This window comes from Meriones unguiculatus, chromosome 16, assembly GCF_030254825.1.
Source record: "Meriones unguiculatus strain TT.TT164.6M chromosome 16, Bangor_MerUng_6.1, whole genome shotgun sequence".
In the NCBI taxonomy this organism is placed as follows: Eukaryota; Metazoa; Chordata; class Mammalia; order Rodentia; family Muridae; genus Meriones; species Meriones unguiculatus.
The window spans coordinates 39,985,528-40,008,669 of record NC_083363.1 but is presented as its reverse complement, the minus strand read 5'-3'; the positions used below and the strand labels follow the sequence as shown (position 1 = coordinate 40,008,669).

At 45.2% G+C, this 23,142-nt stretch overlaps 1 protein-coding gene across 1 annotated transcript in view; it reads left to right on the top strand.

Moving 5' to 3' along the window:
* The first annotated feature begins 5,586 nt into the window (after positions 1 to 5,586).
* The window catches only part of Tnfrsf21 (TNF receptor superfamily member 21), a 73,148-nt gene continuing 55,592 nt past the window's right edge, over positions 5,587 to 23,142 (top strand). The window contains exon 1 of the mRNA XM_021650414.2: positions 5,587 to 6,133. Within this exon, the coding sequence (XP_021506089.1) occupies positions 6,038 to 6,133 (96 nt within the window). The 5' untranslated portion in view covers positions 5,587 to 6,037. The remainder of the gene's footprint in view (positions 6,134 to 23,142) is intronic.

Genomic DNA, 23,142 nt, shown 5'->3' with positions numbered 1-23,142 from the left:
TCGGTGCACACCTGTTGGGAGACAGACAGATCTCTGTGAGTTCAAGGCCAGCCTAGTCTAAAAATTGAGTTTTAAGTCAGCAAAGGCTGCATTGTGAGACCCTGTCTCAGTAAAACAAAACAAATAGCAACAACAACATCCCCCCCTCTTAAAATGCAAAGTTAGAGGTAGGACTCGGAAGAGCACATAGGGTGGGTGTTTCTAGGCAAGCATCTTTATGCACAGTGTTATAGCTATTATTGACCAGCATTCTTTCAGGAAATGGTGGGTATTCAATCGCTCTACGTTCTAGGGAGCAAAACAGAGGTTTCACACCTTCTGATTAGACTGGCCATTTTGCTTTTCAAACCATCCCTTCCTTATCATCTAAGAAAGAAGGAAGCTTCTGGAACAATGCCCGCTCTGCAATTCTATCTCCACTTGATCTTATCCAAGGGTGCTGCCTTTGTTACAGTCACTATGGAGACTCACGCATGGGCACTTGATCTTGCCATCCACCAGTGAATGGTGGACGTTCCTTCTGAGACCAAGGAACAGGGAGTTCTTAAGAGAGTTATTGTAAGGAATCAGAACTGGAGAGAAGTTGTTTGGTCTGAGTCGAGGACTGAGCAGGACGTTGGTAATCACTAAGGTTAAAGCTTTTCCCTCCGGACACAGCTTGGAATGTTTAAGTTTTTGGAAGAGCAAGGTGTGTTTCCTGTGTCAACTACTCCATTGCTGCCAATCTTTCCAAACTGTTTCGCTTAACAAATGTTTATTGATTGAGGTCATTTCTTCTAATTTTGGCAATGGATATTTGAAGATCAAGACATGCACTTTTCCCCCAAGGACCTCGAAGGCACACAGAGGTAAGCTGGCCATAGAATCACAGCACACTTCACACAGGCCACCACGGAGCCATGTGAGCGGAAGCTAGAAAAGGCCCCATCTCGACTACAGAAAATGGAGAGAAAGGTGTTTTAGGTAAAGTACCATATGATATGGCTCTTGAAAGCCCCCAAAGCGTTCTCTCTCTCTCGAAGAATAGATTTATCGAAGGGCTGAAGAGACCACAGAAAACTAGCAGGAGGGATAACAACCATCCAGAAAAGAGGCTGAGCAGAAGAGTTAAGCCACACACACACACACACACAATTATACAGACACATACACAGAGATGCACAGACATACAAACAGATATACATGCACACACACAGATACACAGCCACACATACAGACGCACATACAGGCACATGCATCTCACGTAAACACACACAACTTTTGCAGAGGTTGTCACTGAACCCGGGACCTTGCACCTGGTAGACAGGCGCTGGACCACTGAGCTACATCCCCTGGAGCTATGCTGCACTCTTCAGCTTATTCTGATTGTACCTATGGTATCCAACAGTGCGCTGAACACACGACCTACACAGAGTCACAGGACATGTGGGAACAGAACAATTTCGCTCCCACTTCGACAACTCTTCATGCTCTCTCTCCTTGAACTTAGCTCCTTACACTTTTGGGTGTTCAAAGTTATTCTTGTTAAATTCCTGCCCTCTGTCCTGGCTCGGCCTAGTTGTAGGCCTCTGAATGGGCCTACAAAACTAGACACAAATTTCCTCCTGTGGATCAGACTTGAGTCCCTTCAGAAAACAGTTTGTTACCCTAAATAGCCATGTGGACTTCTACTCTAAAGACAGACATACTTGTTTTATGTGTAAGAGTGTTTTGCTTGTCCGTATACATGTATACCGTGAGCATGCCTGGTACCCACAGAGGCTGGAGTCGGGTGTTGGATCTCATGGATGACTGTGAGCTGCTGGAACCAAATCCAAGTTGCTGGAAAGAACAACAAGTGGTTTGTTTTTTTTTTGGTTTTGTTTTTCCTTGAGTTTAATATGTTAAGCTGAGCAGTGGTCCCACACGCTTTAATCCCAGCCCTCTGAGAGGCAGAGAGGCAGAGAGGCAGGCGATGTCTGTATCCGAGGCCAGCCTGGTCTACAGAGTGAGTTCCAGGACAGCCAGGCTACACAGAGAAACCCTGTCTCAAAAAAAAAAAAAAAAAAAAAAACAAGAAAAAAATTAATGTTTTCAAGAATTGTACACATGAATATTGTATTTACATCATTTCCACCCCTCCCATCCCGACTACGCTCTTGTCCCCCAACTCATGGCTTCCAAGTTTATGACCCCCTTCTTTTCTTTTTTGAGATTTTTTATTTATTTCATATGTGTAGGTGTTTGGCCTGCTTGTGTATCTGTGTGCCACATGGACGTCTCGTGTCCGAAGAGGCCAGCAGAGGGCATCATATTCTCTGGAACTGCAGTTACACAGTCGCCTGTGGCTTTTCTCCCATCATACTAGGAGACCTCGTCCTCACAGAGGCTTCCTTGTCGGGTTCAGTTTGATTCCTTCAAGTCCTGTGTCCAAAGTGAGTGTTGTCTTCAGCCATATGGTTTTACCTTCAAGTTCTAGGAAGCAACGAAGGGATGCAGCAGAAGTCTCTTGGACTTCTCTGACCAGCAGCTCTGAGGTTTTTCCTGCCTCATACTAGGTTTTTTTGTTAGCTTGTCTATGGCTCTGGCAGGGAGTGTTATAGCCCAAATTGGTGTGACTCTGTTTAAACCACACATATGTCATGTATTACGTGTGCAATACATGACTGCGCTCAGGCTTCTATTTATATCCATTATGCCCGCATTCTTTTGAAAGATTTATTATGTGTGTGTGAATGTTTTGCCTGCATGCACGTGCGTGCAGTACATGAGTGTCTGCTGCCTGAGGTAGTTGAAAGAGGGCATCAGGTGCCCTGGAAATGAAGTTCCAGACAGTCGTGAGCAGCCATGTGAGGGAAGGGGATGGAACCTTGATCCTCTACAAGAGCGGTTAGTGCTTTTAACCACTCAACCATGCCTCTCATGTCCCATTATGTGTATATTTTTAAGTAAAAATGAAATAACATTTCCCTATGGCCTTTTCAAACACACTTAGTCTTACTTACCCCTCTTTCCTCCTCTCCCTCAATTTTACCCTCCTCCTCCCCATGAAAGTCCTGGCGCTGTTTTCCCCACACACCCCCCAAAAAAAAACCACCACAGCAAGTGCTCTTAACTGCAGAGCTGTCTCTCCACCACCCCCACACTTACATTTTTTATAACTGAAAAATTGCTACAGCTTCCAAAGGGAAGCAGGATAGAGTTCAGAAACATGACACACACACACACACACACACACACACACACACACACAGAAAGAGAGAAAGAGAAGATGGCAAAACTGGTGCTCCCTTCAATGCATGAGGTTTTTAACTAGAAAGTGAAAAAAAAATAGAACCATTGAAAAATGCATTGATTAGGAATACACTTAAGGAAACGGAAAATTCTTGTGATGATGAGGTTGGGCCATAAAACCAGATTTGTACCGTCTTGGAAGAAGTATGAAAAGTTCAGATTAAGCTGGAGGTCAGAGGCAGTGATTTTATGGTGAAGATAAGATTGGTTGTATCCATTTTGGCCTCATTTATACCTTTCCATTTTAGCTACAGTCATGCTTTATTAATAGTTAGGTTCTCTTTCTTTCTTTGGAGCCTAGGCAGAAAATCCATTATTTATGGTTGAATATTCACCATTTATAAGTAAGTAAAGACATCTGCCTGGCCATATTGAATACGTGGCTGTGAAGTAATCAGTGATTAAAGCATTTTACAATATAAAATGAAAGACTTTTTTTTAAAGTACAATAGAGAAATGGTATTTTATATTCTAACTAGATTTAATTGATTATTATTATTTTATATATATTTTTTTGGCTTATCACTGATACCAAAGAGCTTTTACTTAATTAGCAGTAAGCAGAATCAACTAAATTTTTTCATCAGGAGGCATAGGGGTTGCATGCCCGTAATTCAGATGGCAGACTGAAGCAGGACAGCACTGGAGGCTAGCCTGAGCTACACAGCAAGAACTAGTCTAAAGCAAAAACAAAAACCAACCAACCAACCAACCAACCAACCAAACCTAACCCAACCCAAAAGGTATGTTAAAATTTGAGTTCAGGTGATTAATGTCCCCTAAGAACCCAATGGAATGTGAAAGCAGTGAAGAGAACAGAGAGAGAGAAGGAACAGGTCAGAAATGCAGTTCCCCAAATTAAACTCTCCCAGCTCAGAGCAAGAAATCGTACATTGCCTCAAGTAACTCAGATTTGTTTGTAAGGTGTTAACTGACTCTCTCTCTCTCTTTTTTTAATATCTCACTTCATTTTCTTTTAAACAAAACGACCTATAATAGTGGCAACAATTTGAATTTTTGAGGACTCCCTATCATACATGGGGACCTAGTAACCACCTCCCCTCACATTTGGAAGCCTTGGGGATACCTTGAGAATTTCAAATTGAAATAATCCCATCTTTCCTCCCCAAATTCTGTATGTAATGATTGTATTTTTTTTTTTTCAGAACTGTTTTGAATTTTACTAGAGAATTTTCCCTTCAGGGTTTAATGGTCAATCCTTTTTTGAAAGATGAGATTGGAATTACTCCTTATATTAATTCTTAAGTACCTTTCTTTCTTCCAAAGAATGCTAAGAAAAAGAGCCAACACTCATCGTACTAATCTCCAAGTAAGGAAATGGGACCCCCTACCATAGCAGATTCCTTTCAGGCCTTAGTGTTGTCTCTCTGTGCTAGTTTTTCACTGCTGAGATCAAACACCCAACAAGAGCAACTTGCAAGAGCAGAAGTTTATTTTGGCTTACAGTTTCAGGGAGCACAGCTGTTGTGGGAGGGGAGGGAAGGGGAGGGGAGGGGAAGGGAGGGGAGGGGAGGGGAGGGGAAAGGAAGGGAGGGGAAGGCAGACACAGTCGGTCACACTGTGTCTGCAGCCAGAAAGCTCAGCGAGCCATGGATAAATGCTGAGAGCTAATCGCTTTTTCCTTCGGATCCAATGTGAGACCCCGGAACACACCAAAACACACAAGTCTCTTTGGTTGATATAAGCACCATGGTTGTTTTTGTTTGTTTGTTTGTTTTGTTTTTGCTTGCTAAATTAATTAATTTTTGAGACAGGGGTTTGCTCTGTAATGCAGGCTTCATGTCTTAGCCTACGGAGTACTCAATGGCGCCATTATGCTCGGGTCATTCATGCATTCCTTCAGTCATGCATGTATGTATGCATGCATGTGTGTATGTATGTACATATTCATGAGACAGGAAGTCTCTGTGTAGCTCAGACTTTCCTCCACCTCCAAATCCTACCTCAGCTTTCCTAGCAATGAAAATGCAGGCGACCGCCATCATGCTCAGGTCAAATTGGCTTGTTAATACTTATGCTAGAAAAAAAAATAGTCTCTGCCTTAATATAATATAATTGTAATAATTTCACAAAAAAATAAATAATAAATAAAAGTTAGGTCGGGGTGTGGGATGTGTACAGGACTTCCTGTACACAGGCTGAGAAGCAATCGCAATTCCTCCAGCTAACGCCAAGGGGCACCCTCTCCTTCCCCTCGGTTTCTGGAAGGCCTTGCGCTCTCTTCATCTGCACAAAGAGCCCGGCCTCCTCCCGGATGACATCACAAAGGGTCGGTTCTCCGCCCCTTCGGCGCCACCACGTGTGTCCCCGAGCTGAGTGGCTACCCGTCTCAGTCCCTCGCCGGCCGGTTTGAGCAGCGGAGGAGGCGAGTAGTTGTTAGAGGCTGGAGGCTTCGCTATGGGAAGTCGCTCCTTTGCACTGTCGCGGCCGGCCCTGCTCCCTGGTTCTCCGCAGCCGCTGTCGCTGGAGAGCACCGGGAGGCGCGGGCTGCGAGCGCGCCAGCTTCTCCGCGCCCGGGCGCCAGCGCCCCTGGGCAGGTGCTGAGCGCCTTCCCGAGCCTCCCCTGCTGCCTGCCTCTTCCGCCTGGCCGCCCGGCTGCTGCAGTGCACATGGGCTGCTGGAGGTAGATGGGCTCACCGCCCCGGAGGCGGCGGTGGATGCGGCGCTGGGCAGAAACAGCCACCGATTCCAGCAGCCGTGGGGCCGCGCGCTCCGGGCGCCCCTGCGAGCCCCAGGCTCGGCCATGGGGACCTCGGCAAGCAGCATCACCACCCTCGCCTCTTGCAGCCGCGTCGCCGGCCAAGTCGGAGCCACTATGTTCGCCGGCTGCCTTCTCCTGGTGAGCGGTCGGAAGGGACGGTGGGGTGGCGGCTGCGTTCGAGCCTATGTCCGGGAGCGGGGCGGGTCCTCGGGCCCGGAGTGCCGGCGGCGCGCGGTGGAAGCAGCTAGCTTGGAAGGATCGCTTACGAGGCAATAAATAGCCACACCGAGGAGGGCTTCTACTAGATAATTTCTTCTGGGAGATGAGCTAAGTCCGAGGAGTGCTAGAGATTTGTTTTTCTTACAATCTGGCTGCTTGGAGGAGGTGCGAGAGGTGGCCGCCCCGGCGTCCTGCGCATTTCAGGGCTTTTGCCCCCGGACTCGGCCTACCTCGCACCCCAACACCTAGCCTCACCCCGATATCATCCGCCGCCAGCCCCTCGGCGTGGTGCGAAGTCCCAGCAGTCCTGTCAGTTGCCAGCAGCCGGTCGTGGCCGCTGCTTTGTCGCTGCTGCAATGTCATGTCCGGATGCTACCGCAGTGGAGGCAGCGGGACCGGTGCGCCCCGGACCGCTGCATGCTTCCGCGCACGGGGCATTCCGGAGTAGGGGGCCAGGCCACCCCTTGCTTCAGCCTCCTTGTTTCTCTCCTCCCTCTTGGCTCGGATGGGTCCTGATTTCTGCACGTCAAAAGAAGACGACGAAGAAGAGTGGGGGGAAAAAAGGACCCAGAGACCCTTTCTCAGGCGCCTCCAAAGCACCGGCTCGGAGCCAACCGGCGCTCTGGCTCTCAATAGAGGGGGAGGGGAAAGAGCTACATAAAGGAGGATTAATATTTTCCATCCTTTTATTTCTCCTTTTCTGTGTTTATACATGTCACCACTCAAGATGATGCAGGCTCCCTCAGCACCCAAATCTGGGGCGTGCCCCGAGCGCAGTCCTCCATCACTTTATCCGATCAAAGCCTGACATCATCCCTTATCCAAACTTCCTTCATCCTGTCCCTTTATTTCCAGTAATCGGGGCCAAGTGGGGAATTAGGTGGAAGAAAATCTGAATTCAAACCCTTGAGCCGCCATAAACCAGCCATGTCTTTTATTCCTGCAGGGAGGATGAAGATTGTTAACTAAAAACCAAACAAAAACAAAAAAGAGTCTGTTTTCATGGTTGGGCTGTGTAAGGGAAGGCAGGCCTCTTGTCTCCTTCTCCTAAAGGGCTTTCTGCCTGACCAGCCAAGATCTACTGCCTCCATCTCAAGGCAATGCAGTTGCTATGGCCTGGGAATTCATTCTACAGACACTCTGGTGTTTTCTCTCTCTCTCTGTCTCTCTCTCTGTGTCTGTTTATGAGGAAGACAGGGAGGGACTAAAGAAAGTTTGTTGTTAGCATTTATAATGAGGCAAATCTCAATATCCCTTGGGAGACTCTTTTCTGTCCTTTTATAATAACAGCAAAGTCCAAGTTTGTACTCTTTAAACAAGCGTGGATAGTCAGCAGTCAGGGAGTTCTTGGGGGCAGTGAACTTGAATTGAGTGTCTTAAATTAGAGACTTTCTGGGATCAGTGATCCTAATGACAGGAGTTAGATCCCCGGAAGGCCTGAAAGTGGCTACTCTGATCAGCACGCTTTGTCTGAGCCCCTGCCCCACCCAAATACAATCCTTGTAGATTAGTCCGCTGACATTCAGTATAAAGTTACTGCTCAATGTGTAGTACTTCATATATATATATTTACCTTTTAGCGTGAAATAGGTACTTGAAGTTCTCAGTACAACAAGAATATATGCTTTAACTAACCAAAGAAAGGGCCCAGCTCCCTTTATTAAATTATCAAACCCAATTTACCCACAAGTTGCACACCAGATTTGCAACTGCTGACCTGACAATGTAAATTTGACAGTTAAATGGCATTTACTAAGGGGTTTTAGGAACAAACTCAAGCTCCCTTGATCTTATGGTAACTATAGCAGAGAGAGAGAGAGGCTTTACTTAAATTGATGGACTAGGAGAAGGGTGACCCGATCATCCCAGAGCGTGACGGAGGGGTCCTGGGCACCATTGTGAACTGTGCGACAACCTCTTCATCCCCACTTTGCATGCTCCGGTCACCCGGACAGGCTGTGCTAGTGTGTACTACAGTGATGGGGTGACGTTGCTCTCAGGAGGGTTTGCCCCATTGGTGATCTTGGTTGCATCCATGGCAGACACCAGGTGGGACAGCTCAGGTAAACACGCTGTGAGGTACTTGGAAGACTAGTGGGGGATATAGGGAGATCACTGCTGTATGTATATAGCACGGTTAGATAAAGAAAATAAGGATGCCAGTCTCGATGGCTCTCAATTGCCTGTCTCCTGTTTTTTTCAAAGCAGTCTTTTTTTTATCATGACATGCTAGCTACATGAAAGCTCAGTATAGGCTCTGGCATAGGTATATATTGTCTGACATATAAGATGGTATGTTTGTAGGGCAACCATATGGACTTGTTGAGAGAGCAGCAAGGTACTTTTTCTACAGTATCTCACTCATTCCCACCATCCCTGAAAAACAGGGGTTGCCTCCGTTCTACGGATGAGAAAGTGGTCTCCAGGAATTTTCCTGGTCTGTTGTAGGTCACACCACATGTGCATGGTGGCTCTGGACTAGAGCTCCTTTTGGCTCCTACTCCCCCCCCACCCATGTACCACACCGCGTGTCTCACAACTTCAAATTGCTCGATGATAGAGCGTAAGGGCAGAGAAGGGTCACCAGAAGAAAGCCGAGATGGCGGCTTGGTTGGTGGCAGAACGTAAGTGAGAACTATACAAGACCGTTGGGATGTGTCCTTCTGGTTGTCTGAACTTCTGTTGTTGAGTCGAGGTGACTATGTCGTGTTTGGAAGTTACACACGAACTGAAAGACAGCATACATGTTGCAGGCTAAAATTCTGTAAATGAGGCATTAAGATTTGTGGTAGTCTAGGGACTGTCCCAGAAGGACTTGCACAAGACAATGCTCAATGCGGTCAGAGGTGCCTCTTGCCTTTAAGGATCTTTGTTTTGACTGTAGTGATGGACCGAATGGATTGCTAGTGCCAGTCAGGGGAGAAAAGAGACCTCCTTGATAAAGACATTGGGTCTGAAGCTTGGCAAACTACTCTTATTCATGGACTAAGAATTCCTGTATTAAAGGCGCAGGGAACACAGCAGAAAAGGGAGTGGAAAGAGGCTTAAAGCCAGAGGAACAGAAGCCTGCCCTGATACTATGTCTCCTAGAAATGTCAGGAATGCTTCACCCAAGTAGTCTCAACAACATGGCTGCCTAAACAGGACTTGAACAGGAACTGTACCAGAAGACACGCAAACGTGGAAGGGGACGACCTCACGAGACTCCAACCCTAGACAAAAAATTAGAATTGTGGGCAACTAAGGAGTGTATGTGTGTGTGTGGTGTAATATGTAGTCACACAATATTCATACATATGTATACTACATATACATATGTATTGCACACATGTGTGTGTGATCTATGTAACAGCAATTGAAAAAGAGGCCATGAATTTGAGAAAGTGCAAGGTTGGTAAGGGGGAGAAGGTTCGGAGGGAGGAAATGGAAGGGAGAAAAGGAATTTCAGGCACAGGACCATTTATTTACTTAGTAGCTTGTCCATCCGTCCTTTTGCTGGGCAGTTGACATCTCACCATTTCTGGTCACCAAGAGAAAAAAAAATAACCTTACTGATTAATTTTCTTTTGGTAGTGGGAAATGGTGAGACACGTCATCAGACCATCTTTCTGCCTAGAGAGTGTCCACAGTTGGCCACCGCTACTGAGTTCTACCTTCTGACTTCCATCTCTCACAATAAGTGGCTATCTGCCTAGGCAGGTGTGTGTGAGAGGTCATCTGCTGGGCTCTCGGCGACAAGCCCAAGCAGAACATTAAGTCAGAGCTGGAGCTATGCGCAGAGGGCGTTTAACTGTAGCACTGTAGCGTCTTAGACTGTGGAGGCTGGAAAGGAACCTAACACTGCCGATCGAACACTCCACGCAGCTTGGCTGAGAGAACCATCAGCCTACGCTGAGGAAGTGACTGTTTTCCCATGTTGCCAGATCTACCCGGTGCACTCCTGCGTGAGGCGTCCTCCTAGCAGTGGAAGCCCAGTGATGATGTGGGACTAGAACTTTGACATGAACCTAGTTTCAATGGCTCATAAAACAAACGTGGCCATGGTCAATAGAACTGATTGAGTGTCACTCCAGTTGGATCAATGGATGAGCATGCTAGGCCCCGAGACATACACGAATGTGATGTTCACATCTTTAAAATATGAAATCTTTAAAATATGAAAGGCAGAAAAGGAAAACATGTCTATTTTGGGAAACTTTGCAATCTTGGTCTCTCCATCTCAGTAAGGAAATTGACTTATGGGAAATTGGTAGTGAGGAGGAATAGCAGATCTTGTACTGGATTGAACAGTTCCTGATTTTACTCCAGGAGTTATCCTAAAATCAGACTGTAGAATAAGGATCAGGCTTTCTCATTTAGACTAAAGGCTCTCTCTCAGATCCTGTCCAAACAGATAGGCAGACAGATAGAGCCTTTAGCACAATTAAGCAATTGAGCTAAATCTACCAAAAAAAGGTGGTGGTGGCACACACCTTTAATCCCAGCACTTCAGAGTCAGAGATAGTCGGATCTCTGTGAGTTCAAGGCCAGCTGGTCTACAAAGTGAGTTCCAGGACAGCTAAAGAGGCCCTGTCTCAAAAAGAAAACAAAACCAAAAACCCTTTGCATCTTCGTGGGCACAGATCCACCAACTGCCTCCCTGATCCATTTGGACAATGTCTATCAAGTTAGATAGAACAAGCATCATTAATGCCACTTTTTTTTTTTTTTTTTTGGAGGGGTAGTTTGCAGGCTACTGCCTTCCCTAATGGTTAGGACTAGGTTTGGCTTTTGGGCTGGGTCTGGTGAGAAGCTGGCGTCTCCTCTCTGTTGGAGGTTGGAATTTGGAGACAACACACCTTGACTTTGCACTTGACTCCATTTCGAGGAGAGGCAAAGCCTCTTGGAAAGCTTGGTAGAGAAGTTGCAAGTTGGTTTTCGGCTTCCTCAGCCAGCATGTAAACTATTATTATTTTTTTCTTTTCTTTTGGTGACGGGAAATGGTGAGACACATCATCAGACTATTCACGGGCTGGGATGAATCGAGTGACTCCTTACATAAACAGCTCTGCCTATTTTCCAGAAAGCGCTAATGGTCTGCTGGCCTCCTTCCCCCACACAGGCCTGGCAAACTGCGGTGAGGCCAGGTCACCACCAGCAACTTCTTGGCAAACTGAAGTACTTCTCCTCTGTGACAAGAGGAGCCCAGATTATCTCAGAGCTTTGGTGGGTATCCAGTGGTCATTTGGAGTCAAATCTCTTTGGACCATGACATTTGGCTATATTTGATGGACCAAAATGACAACTGAAGCCATCAATAGGAGCAGCTTGGTCCCAGTTTTCAAGCAATTTTGAAAACTGGACTTTGTTGCTTACTGCATCAGGGGCCGCCAAGCTTGTGTTCTTTAGGAATAGGGGTGAGATCGTGAATAAACACTGGCTTTCCTCGGTGTTTATATTTGTCAAATACCTAAAAGTCAACAGGATCTTAAGTTGGCTTGAATGCTGCCACCTGGTTGGGCAGTGTTTATTAACCTGGAGGAAGCTGGCAGAGGTCCAGAAGTGTGGGTCTGGCCTTTGCTGATGGCAGACTCGCAGTCATCGTCGTGCTGAAGTCGGGCCCGGGAAGGCATAGGGGGCAGCAGGACCTGGGTGAGATGGCAGGATGCTGTCACACCATGTGCTTTCATGTTCTCTTCAGAATATTTGAACACGATGCATGACACTTCTTTGGAGTGAAACAAATTAAAAGAATGGAGAAGCACATGGCTATCCCAGTTAGAGCAAGGCTAATTATCATAAATGTGATATATATACATATATATGTATTTATTTATATATATTTACTTTTCCATTTGTTCTTCTGCAACCAGAACCATGTGGTGGCTCTGTACCTTGGCACCATTTGCAAATTCTGTTTGGCAGGGGAAAAGGAACACTTGCTTACTGGATTTAAAAGAGAACATAGAGGCTGTCCGTGTGCCCTGGACTCAGGAGAGAGCAGCTGTGAAATCAGCAGAGCTCCAGCCCTACCAGTCTTCGGAGGAGGGCCAAGCAAATGGCTGGTAACCTTCATATCGGGATATTATTTCAGTTATATAATATATCAAGTGTTACATAAAGTATATGTATTAATTTATATATTATGTAAATGGTCCTCATTTATTGAGTACTTAACCACTGCATTAAATATCATCTATAAAGCATTACACCATACTTCTGTGACATCCCAGAGGTCATAGCCTTACCCCCATTTTACAGATTCCAGAATGCAGTTGGATAGATTTTTTTTTTTTTTTTTTTTTACTCTTTCACCAATTGTTAGGTTCTAGAGAGAGGAAATGAAATCTAGGTCGGCAGAGGTCACTTAGCTCTTTCTGCCAAGTCATGGGTACAGGATGGGTCACTTCAGTTCCCCATACATTCGTTTCCTCTAAAGAGCATGCTCTTTTTGTTTTCTGGATTTCGTGGTGGTGCCGGGATGCTTTGCCAAAACTGGTAAGAGCATGGTGTGTTGGAGTTGAGAGGGGAGGATGTGGGGACACGGGCGAGCATTTTCCTATGGTGTGACTCTGACGGGCCGTGGTACCACGGTTGAGATGGAAAGACACTCCTACAAATTGAAATGTTATAAATAGGGAATGGGCGTGTAGCTCTCCTGCAGCCTGGGTCACTTTGAAAAATATTTGCTTAGTGAGTAACAGTGCAGTGATGGTTCTGCTTTGCCGTGTAGTTTCTGCTCACTTATTCTGAGCACCTGAGACCCAGTTAGGGTCTTTCTTTGCTGCCAGCCTGATTGTTTGCAGAGGATAAGTTAACAGCATGTATCGGCTGTAGCTAGTATTTGTTCACTTTTATTTCAGTTCTTTGGGAAGTGGATTTAACTCCAGGATTTGAGTGTCTCACCCACACTCTGAAAGTGACATGTAGGTTGCCACAGTTACTGGAAGCACCTTCATAAGCAAGCTGTTAGAAAAAAAAAATGAGAGCTTCATACATGCACATGATATGTTTCCATCAAATCTGCAGCCCTCCACTCCCCTTCCAACTTCTCCCAACACCTCCATCACTTCACCCTTCCGACTTTATGTGTTCTTTTTCTGAACCCACTGAGTCCATGCTACCTGTATGTGCATGAGTGGAGGACCGTCTACCTGGGGATGGACAGCCTGCCCGGAGCCCCAGCCCTGAAGAAAATGGAATCTCCCTCCCCAAACAGCCATCAATTCCCCATGGCTCCTCATCTAAGGGCAAGACTTTATGGCTCCCTCTCTCATCCATGTGAGCTTTTGGCTGGCTTGGTCTTGCACAGATCTTATGCGTGCTGTCTCAACCACTGTGAGTTCAAGTGTGGAGCGGCCCGACATTTCTAGCAAATACTGTTTCACTATGGTCATACGAATCCTTCTGGATCTTACAGTTTTTCTCCTTCCCTCTTCTGTGATATGCTGAAGCCTGTGGGGTGGGGGTGTGACTCGGAGGTCCCATCTAGAGCTGAGCATGGCACAGTCTCCTATTCTCTGTCCACTGACCAGTTGTGGGTCTCTTTATTGATCCTCATCTACTGTACGAAGCATTGACTCTGAGGAGGGTTGGGAGCTGTACTGATTAAACGAGCTTTAACTGTATCTGTTTGTAGACTGTAGCCTTATTAGACCAGAGGAAGACAAAAGCTGGGAGGAAATTACTTGATTACTAGTCCTGGGAAAGATTGGAATCTTGTCTCTCAAAAACCTTTGTGACAAGACCACGGTCTAATTTCAGTATAGACATGCTGGCTCTGCTCTGCAAGGAATGGGAGAGGAAGAGGCAAGAAAACTCGCAGGCAAAGGTGACAAAAGTTTGGAGAACAGTCTAACTAGTGTGGTCAAGATTATTTATGGTCCACTTTTCTTTCTGTACTTATTTTTATTTCCCTTACAGAGGTTTTCATCAGTTTACTAAAATGTAAGGAACATCTGATTGGGTTACAGGCGTGATTAGATCGTGGGTGTGTAGAAGGGAAACACTTTCTCTGGTCTCCCCTTTCAGGTCATAGAAAGGGGGATGTTTTATGGTGATCATCATCAAGCAGAAGGGAAAGAATCTCCGTGGAAGGGAACACTGTGGAAAAGCCCAAGTATAAGGCGGAGTCTGTGTCCTGTGACCTCTGGCCACCATGGCTGGGGCTCTGTGAAACAGAAGCTTGGTGGGAAAAGGGAGCAGCAGAGTTTCATGTGGGGCCCTTGAAGGTGTGACGGTATCACTCAGTGCAGGCCGTGAAACAACATGGCCTGAAAGATTTTTTTTTTTTTAAAGCCACATATATTTGTTTATTTGTGTGTATGTGTGGATGTGTTGTGTTTGTGATATGCACTTGTGTGCAGGTGACCTCAGAGGCCAGAAAAGGGTGTCGTATCCCCAGGAACTCAAGTTAGTGGCAGTTTTGAGACTGGGTGCTGGGAACCAAATTCCAGTCCTCTGCAAAGTGCTCTTAACCACTGGGCATCTCTTCCACCTGCAAATATTAAAACAAACAAGCAAACAAACAAAAAAAAGTTTTAATTAATTAATTTAAGAATTTCATTTAGTGTGTTTTGGTTCTTATCACTCCTCCCAGGCTCCTTCCAGATCCAACCCCTTTCTTATCCAACTTTCTCACCGTCTCCCACCTCCCTTTGTTGAGTCCAGTCCGTGTGGGCATCAGGCCACGGACAATAAGAAAAAAAAAACAACTCAAATCAAACCCCGTTTTCTCATGTTGATGATGGGACGGGCCTTGAACATGCTGAACAATATTCTATCACTGAGTTCCACTCCCAGCTCTCAGGTCGCTCTGGAAGCCTGGTCTGGGTTAGAGAAAGGAATCCTGGAAGCAGGAGGCCAGATGTTTTCACGGGGTGGAGATCACGGTCCTGGGGTCGTGTCAGTGAAGATGACAGCGTCAGGATTTTCGGGAATTTACCGGTGGTGAGATGGAAGGGTGCAGGTGGTGTCCTGGGTTCCTAAATCGAAGTCTGTTGATGGGAAGGACAGGCCGGGGGAGGGGCGGGCTGAGGCTCGGATGTTTATTGAGAAAGTTCGTGGCGTCTGTGACGTGTCCACGGGCCCAGGTCTTTATCTTGCCATTTAAAAAAAACAGCTGACGCTCTGCAGTTTCCAAGTGTGCTGAGCCATCGCGACCGTCACCAGGTGTTAGAGGTGCCTTCCTTCCTGCCCAGCATTCGGCGGCACAGACATCTCCCTATTCTCCATAGCTCTGCCCCCTGTCAGGTTGCTTCCCCTGGGGTGCATTCCCCAAAGTGGCATTGCCAGGTCAGAGGAAGCGAATGAGTGGTTTTATGGCCCTCGCTGAAGATTGCCAGATTGTTTTTAGGAAGACAATCAATTCAGAATGCCACCAGCCACCTATGAATGTGCTTTCTAGCCCATGAACCTGCCAGCCCAGGATTTTATCATTGCAGATTACTTACACTCTTCAATTCAGATATGTAAGGACCTTTGGCTGTCTCAGTGACGTTTTTTGGCATTTCTAGGGACACAAGCGTGATGCTTGCCTTTTAATGACTTGTGTCTTACCATTAAGTAGACGTTATGGGAACCTTATTTTTATTAATTCTATTTATCTTTTCTGGTTATAAGTTCTTATTAGCTATATGTGACATTGTTTTACATTCTATTCAATAGGATCTTCTACATTCTATTCATTTATCTGTTTGTATTGTGTGTGCGCGGTGTGTGAGACCCAACTGGGGAAAATTACTCTGAACAACCCTTACTTAACTGTGCTCTGGGCATCTAAAGTGAGCTTATTAATTGTAAATTATTTCTCTTTTGTGTTTTTTAATTTGTTGTAAACCAAGATTTATTTCATTTTAATTAATTAACTAACTTACTCTGAGATAGAATCTCGGTTGTCTAGGCTGACCGAAGGCTGACCTTGAAGCGCCTCCGTGTGGAGTGCCGGGATGACAGTGTGCTGGTGGTGGAACTCAGGGTTTTGTGTAAGCACTCTAAGTTGACCATCAACCCCAGAGCCTCAAGAATTGGCTTTTTTTGTTTGTTTGTTTAAATATATTTAGAAAAATAGCCTTTGTTTGTTTTTCTCGTCTTTCTCTTGACATATGCTTTAAAAGCAAACCACTATGGTATGTTCTGTGCCCAGAGAAGTATGTCTTGTGATTATAACCTTTTATTAAATTAAGTAAAATAAATAAGCACATTTTTGGTTTTTGAGAAAGAATCTCCCTATGCAAATCAGCCCGAATAGGAGCTCAGTGTCTGACCTGAGCCAAAGCTGACCTTGAATTTGTGATCCTCCTGCCTTTACACCCTAACTTCCGGGGTCATAGGTGTGAACTACCATGCAAGTAGGCATCTACCACCACATACATAGACACGCACCTAGCTGCCCGTTTTTGTTTCCTTTGTTTTGATCTGGTTACGCTGTGGATCCCTGCCTGAACTTGAATACACTCTGTATACCAGGTTGGCCTTGAACTCACTAAGTATATCAAGCTGGCTTTGAACTCATTATGTACATCAAGCTGGTCTTGAACTCACTATGCAGATAGACCAAGTACGCCTTGAACTTGTGATGTCCCTCCTGCCTCTGTCCCCTGAGTGCTAGAACTACAGGTGTGTGGCATTCTGTTAAAATCTAGAATTTGAAAAATCTAGAATTTAGGGGCTGGAAATGTAACCTGCCTAGCACATACACAGCCATGATTTAATTCCAGCACAACAAATAAAACACAAATAAAATAAAAGGAAAAAAATCTCAAATTTTTGTTATGTATCTCAGGAGTCATATATTTGAGATATAATTGAAATTTTTTTTAAAAAGATTGTCTAATCTCAAGGAAATGAACTTAAAGTATAGTAAAATAATAAATTGGCAGGGTGATAACTTCCCAAACTAACATTAACTCGGCAATGTTCTCTGTGCTCTTTTCGTGTGAACCATTAATTATCCAAACAACTTTGAACAGTGGTTATTATTGCTGTGTCCAGTTTACAAGTGAAGAGGTAGAGGCTCGGAGGATTGAGCCACTTCCAGGATAGAAGGATTGGAGAAATTTAAAGTGATTTGCCTACTCTCAGACTAGAAACAGGATTGTCCAGCTGACACTAACAAGATAGCCTCAATTCACTTCTGACCCCTGTTTGCTTGGAGGTAGTATTTGATGCTTCAGGTTGGAAGGCATGCTTCCGTAAGACTCATCCTGACTTCAAACATCAATAGCAAAAACCCAGCTTGTAATCTGTGCTTCATGTTGAACACAAATCAGAGTTTCCATGGCCCTCTAGGGTTCAGTTAACTTGTGAGCATGGACTCGCATATCTCAGGGAAAATACTTTCTGAATAGCACTAGTTTCTAGAGAAAGATTATAAGGGATACAGAAGAACGCATGCATAGGACAGCCATGTAGGAGGCACTGTGAACTCACCGCTGTGGACACACTACCCTCCAGATATTTGCACCTGGTCAGTTAGCTGTGAGCTCTCTGAGCCTTGTCCTTTTGGGGTTTTATGGAGGACTCGTTATGTAGGCATGATTGACTACATCATTAGCCATTGGGGAGTAACTTAACGTTCAGCCCCTCTCCCCATCCCAGAGATTGGGTGGAGCTGGAATGGCAAGCTGTCTCTAAAAGCCTTATGTTTTCTGACCATGAGACTCCATCTTGGTGGAGCTATCTCAGAGACCTCAGCCTCGGTCATCTCATTTAACATACAGAATGTCCTAAAAACACCTACTTTGAGGTGACAGGAACCATGGAGAGAGAGACCAAGTCTGTGTTTCTTACTATCATGGCATCACATCCAGCTAATACCCGAAAGAGCAGGGTCTTTGTGGTACAGTCTAGGCTCAGATAGGCTTTCCTTATACTCAGAAGCCTCAGTTGCTGCATTGGCAGGAAAAGTGGCTTTTGCCTGGGTTTATATGCTCTTCCAGACATGCCCAGTCAGCATGAAGCAACTTCCTTCCATCTTCTCCTATGTCGTCTATGTAATAATACTTCATTTATTACCCTATTGACACCTCTCAGTAAGCACAGGGCAGAGAGATAGCTACTGTGATGGAGGGAGACGGTTCTGTGTTCAAATGACTGAATGCTGTATGCATACTGTCTCCTGCATTGCAGGTTCCAGAGAAAACAGCTCCTGGGCAAAATCTACCCTGTTTTTTTCCTCTCCAGTGTCCCCTGAGCTTGCTTCATTCTGTTCCTCCAGTCAGCACATTCTGGCTTTGGCATTCTCTATAGCAAAAGAAAATAGTTGCTGTTTCTTTTGCTTTGGCTCTTCCTTCCCTTCATCCTTCCCTCTATCCCCCTCTCTTTCTCTATCCTTCTCTCCCTCCTTCCCTTCTTCCTTTTTGCTTTCCTTTTTTCCTCATCAGAGAGGGCAGTAGGAAATAAGAGAGCCAACTAAGTTTATATAACATAACTGGAAATATTCTGTCTGTCTGTGGTTTGTGGAAATTTTATTCCTGAAGTGTTCCTTTTTATGCATGCCCTCCCCCCGACCTTGCTTCCAATCTGGGGAATTCTAGCCATACAGTGTTTTAATATGATAAATTAAAAATGATGCCCCAGATAAAGTGGTCAACAATTCTAAGGATTGCCCAGTTCTCCATGACTGTTCCCCTTTGTCATCTGTTAGCATATTTCATAGTCATCCTCATAGAGAAACTTGATTACCTTGCAATCTCTACAGTAACTAGGTTTTTTATTTAAAAAATTATATATATACAACATTGAAAAAAAAACATCAAACTCCAGAACAATTTTCTTGCTTCTTAATAAGGAAAAGCAGGTCTATCTCTGTGTTGAGTTTGCTTGTTTCACATTGAAGTGTTATTAGAACTTGAGAGGGAATGAAAGTGACATAAATCTGGGGCAGGGGTGATGGCTCAGTGGGTAAGATGCTGGCTGTGCAAGCATGAAGACCTGAGTTTGAATCCTTATCACTCATGTCAAAACCTGGATGTGGCCTATGTGCACCTGTAACCCCAGCATTGTGGAGGCTAGAGACAGGAGGATTGCTGGGACTTACTGGCTGCCAACCTAGATGAAATAGGAAGTTTCAGGTTCAATGAGAGAACCTTGTCTTAAGGCAAGAAAGTCGAGGGCAAAGGAACAGGACACTCTTCAACCTCCTTCTGCCTCCCCATGGGCATGTTCACCTGGACACAGATGTTCACCACACACACACAAACACACAAACACACATGCACATGCTTACACACACACATACACACACTCACACACAAACAGAGAGAGAGACAGACAGACACCACACACACAAACACACAAACACACACACACACACACAAAGAGAGACAGACAACAATGTGAATGACATGAACCTGTTGTAACCCTTGAACTACAAGGGATCTCTTGTTTGTTTGAAGGATGAGGTCACGGAAGGAGAATTGCTGAAGAACAAGTAGATGTCAACGTTCTGACGTGTGTTCACACATCTGGGTGCTTCTTGTCTTCAGTCAGGCCCATCTCTGTGCTGTAAAATGCAGGTGACACATTATAGGTGTGTTTCTAGGCCACCAGGATGAGACCGTGGACGCCTTCACAGAGAGTCGTGTAACCCAAGCTTTCCACTTGACATTTCTTTCTTTTTTTTTTTTAAGCTTCAAATGATTCAATAAACACTTGTAGTGTTTTTACCAAATATGCAATTTGAGACAGCATGCTGATATTTACCTCATCTATCCATTGTTGTTGGTGAAGTGAGTTTGTTCTTGGATAAATGGAATTTTCATAATGACTTCAGTTTAAACACAGAGAGAATCTAAGTTCCTTATGCTGCTTATAATCTTGAGCACAAAGTGTAATTTTCTTTCTTTTTTAAATTAGAGGGGAATATTTGAACCCTTTAGCATATTAGCTTTTTATTTTGAATATCATGAAGAAACCAATTCTTATAATCCAACTGTAGTTCTGTTAAGAGAGAGTAAAATGCTCCCAGCTCTTTGGAGGTGAATGGACTCTTTGCTTTCATGCTGAAGGGAACCAGGGTGCTTTATTTAGATTTTTAGTTAATATTATGGCACCATTGTGGAAGTCTGGGGATTTCTCACTGCCAGCAAACTCCTCCAACCCTGTCCTCTAACTTGCTCATTCTTATTATTTGTGGTCTGCAAATTTATCCTTTTAGTCAGCAAGTCCTTGCTGGGTAGTCCACGAACTGGGTCCTTGAGAATTTGGATAGTATCAGTGGGCCACATCAACCCATCCCTTCTCTTCACAAAGGGAAATGAGGTCGTGTGGTCCAGTGAGTGGGCACTGAGTCTATGTGCTCTCCTTCACTGTGGGTTCCAGGGAAGACACATAAGTAGATAAATGTGCAAGCAGAAAAGGATGGCAACCCTATAGAGAAAAGAACAGAGGAGGGCTTTTCGGTTGGGAATGGGAGGCAGGGATAGCACCCAGGAGGAAGTCTTGTCTCTCTGGAAGATTTTTTCACCGGATGTCAGGTGGGAAGTGAGAGTTTTAAGCTGGGTGTGAAAGGATCAGATTGAGCCTTGAGTTAGAGTGGGTGTGGAAAGTGGGAGAGAACTCGATGCTCACCAAGATCGTGGGGGAGCCCTGGGGTTTTCTCTGAGCTTCTGCTCTCTGTATATTTGTATTTCTTTGGATGCTAATACTGGGAGTTGGCACAGTGTGTATTTAAAAGACCGAATGATACAGTAGGCCACTGAGATTTCTGTCCTAGGCATGCAGCTTTTCCACAGCAGCATGGAAGTAGCCGTGAGTGCTGCCTACACCAGTGTCTGGATTCTAGGAAGCTTGTTTATAAGAACAGCTGGCATGTTGGGTTGAAGGATGCTTTGCTTATTATTTTCCTAGTCTTCATTTAGGTAGTTGAGCAAGTGAGGAAATGTAGTCAGTGTGGCAGTCCCTGGCCTTGAGGTGCTTGTAACCATTAAGGGAAGATAAGTATATACACTTACGAGGCCGCCAACCAACATTAGGAGACACTATGTAATTATGCCCTAATATGATGGACAGAAACAGGAAATGTGATAGGCCGCTTGCTCATCTGCTTGGCCTCCGGGTGTCTAGGAAGAGTTTTAAAGGCTACATGGATGGTGAGACCCGACAAAGTCAACAACACACAGCTAACAGTTGGTTGAGTACTACGAGTCCAACCGGCTTGCGTCCATCCTGTTGACTTTGCGACAGGTTGGGTAGGAATATATATGCCTCCTGTCTTCAGAATCTTTGTCCAAGCCTTCCTTTGACTCTAGACTGGTCCAGCCATGGGTGCATGTATGTAAAGATACATATTTATGGATGCATGTTCATTTTATATTGTTAGGAGTGAGAGAATGGAGTGGCTTCAGGTTATTGATTACATTTTGGATTTCAAAAGACTGAGCAGCCGTATGGTTGTGTCTGCTACTTGGATTAAGGAGGAAAGAGAAGAGGAGCTCTGTGGTTGATTCAGAGGCGAAGGAGTTATGCAAGACAGAAAAATGTACACTGACCTACACGCAAGAAAGCGGTCAACACGGCCTTGGAGGGGAGACCCTCTAAAGTAAGACGTACCCATTCTGTCGGTTGCGAGACTAGCCTTTAACAGCTGAGCCAGCTCTCTAGCGTGTACTCGTTCTGTTGAAGAAAGCTTAGCGGTTAGAACGAGGCAGTGCACGTGTTCACCCAGACAGATCTTGGTGATATAGTAACAGAAGTTAGTCAAAGAGAAATCACACACCGGCATGGTTGGCTTTTTCCTTTAGACGCAGAAAACCAAACCTAAATAAGAGAACGGAGAAGTTGACTCAAGGGACTGTGTATTATGTGTATATGCTCGGCGAAGGGCCTGGGAATGTGGTCGCTGGCGTCTACGGTGACACTGGGGATGAATCAATTTGCACAGAGAATCTGTAGTTCCAAATTGGTGGGATTATTACAAGGATTTTTTTGGGGGGAGGGGGGAGGGGTGGTAGAATGTTAATAGAGAACAATATTGAAGTAATTACAAGTGCCGGGTTCGGTAGAGATAGGGGAGGTGATTCTGATAATGGGATTGGGGGCCATTTCCACTCAGCTCAAAGGCAAGAAAACTCACAGCCAAATGAAAGAATTTCCTTACCCTGTTGTAAACTCACAAGGATCTCAGAGATAAGACGGGGTCTAGGAAAGCGGTTTCCAAAATTATGCTGGGTAGTATTATTATTTTTTTGTGGGGGGGGTGGGGAGGGTGTGCACGCAGAGGCCTGGGGTTGATGATGAGTACCATCCTTGATTCAGCACTTCCACCCTCCTCAGGGAGGCAGGGGCGCCCAGTCAAACCGAGCTCACTCGCGTGGTAGGGATCCCCTGATTTCTGTGCTGTAATTACAGGTATACTGCTGTTACCCTCTTGCTATTTACATGGGTTCGAGGACTGTTTCCCTGTTGTGTGGCAAATGCTTTAACTTCTGAGCCACCTTCCTACTCTTCCTAGGGCTGTATCCAAGGCCTTAGACTGTGATAGACCTCTCTGACCTGTCTTTTCCATCTCTACACAGATGGGGGAATCAAGGGTCTTGATTAAACGGATCCAGCATCAGCTTTCTTGCTTTCACTGTCTCGCACCTATCTCCCTGTTCCAGTGTTTTGTTTTGTTTTTTAACTAGTGTTAAATTTCACTAATTTTGTGTGTGTGTGTGTGTGTGTGCGCGCGCGCGCGCACGTGTAGCAGCTATCTTTACATATTGTTTTTAAGTTGAGCCATATCATCTCTGCCCAGAGCCACGGGGTTAGAGGGAAAAGCTAGTGTGTCTGTGTGTGATGTGGGTTTGTGCATGCACTTGCATGTATGGGTGAATGCATGTTTATAGTCGTGCTCTCAGGTAGCTCAGGCTAATCTCAAACTGGCCATGTAGCCAAGGATAGCCTTGAACTGCTGATCCTCCTATTCCAGCCTCTCAAGTGTTGGTTTTATAAGCATGTGCCATCAC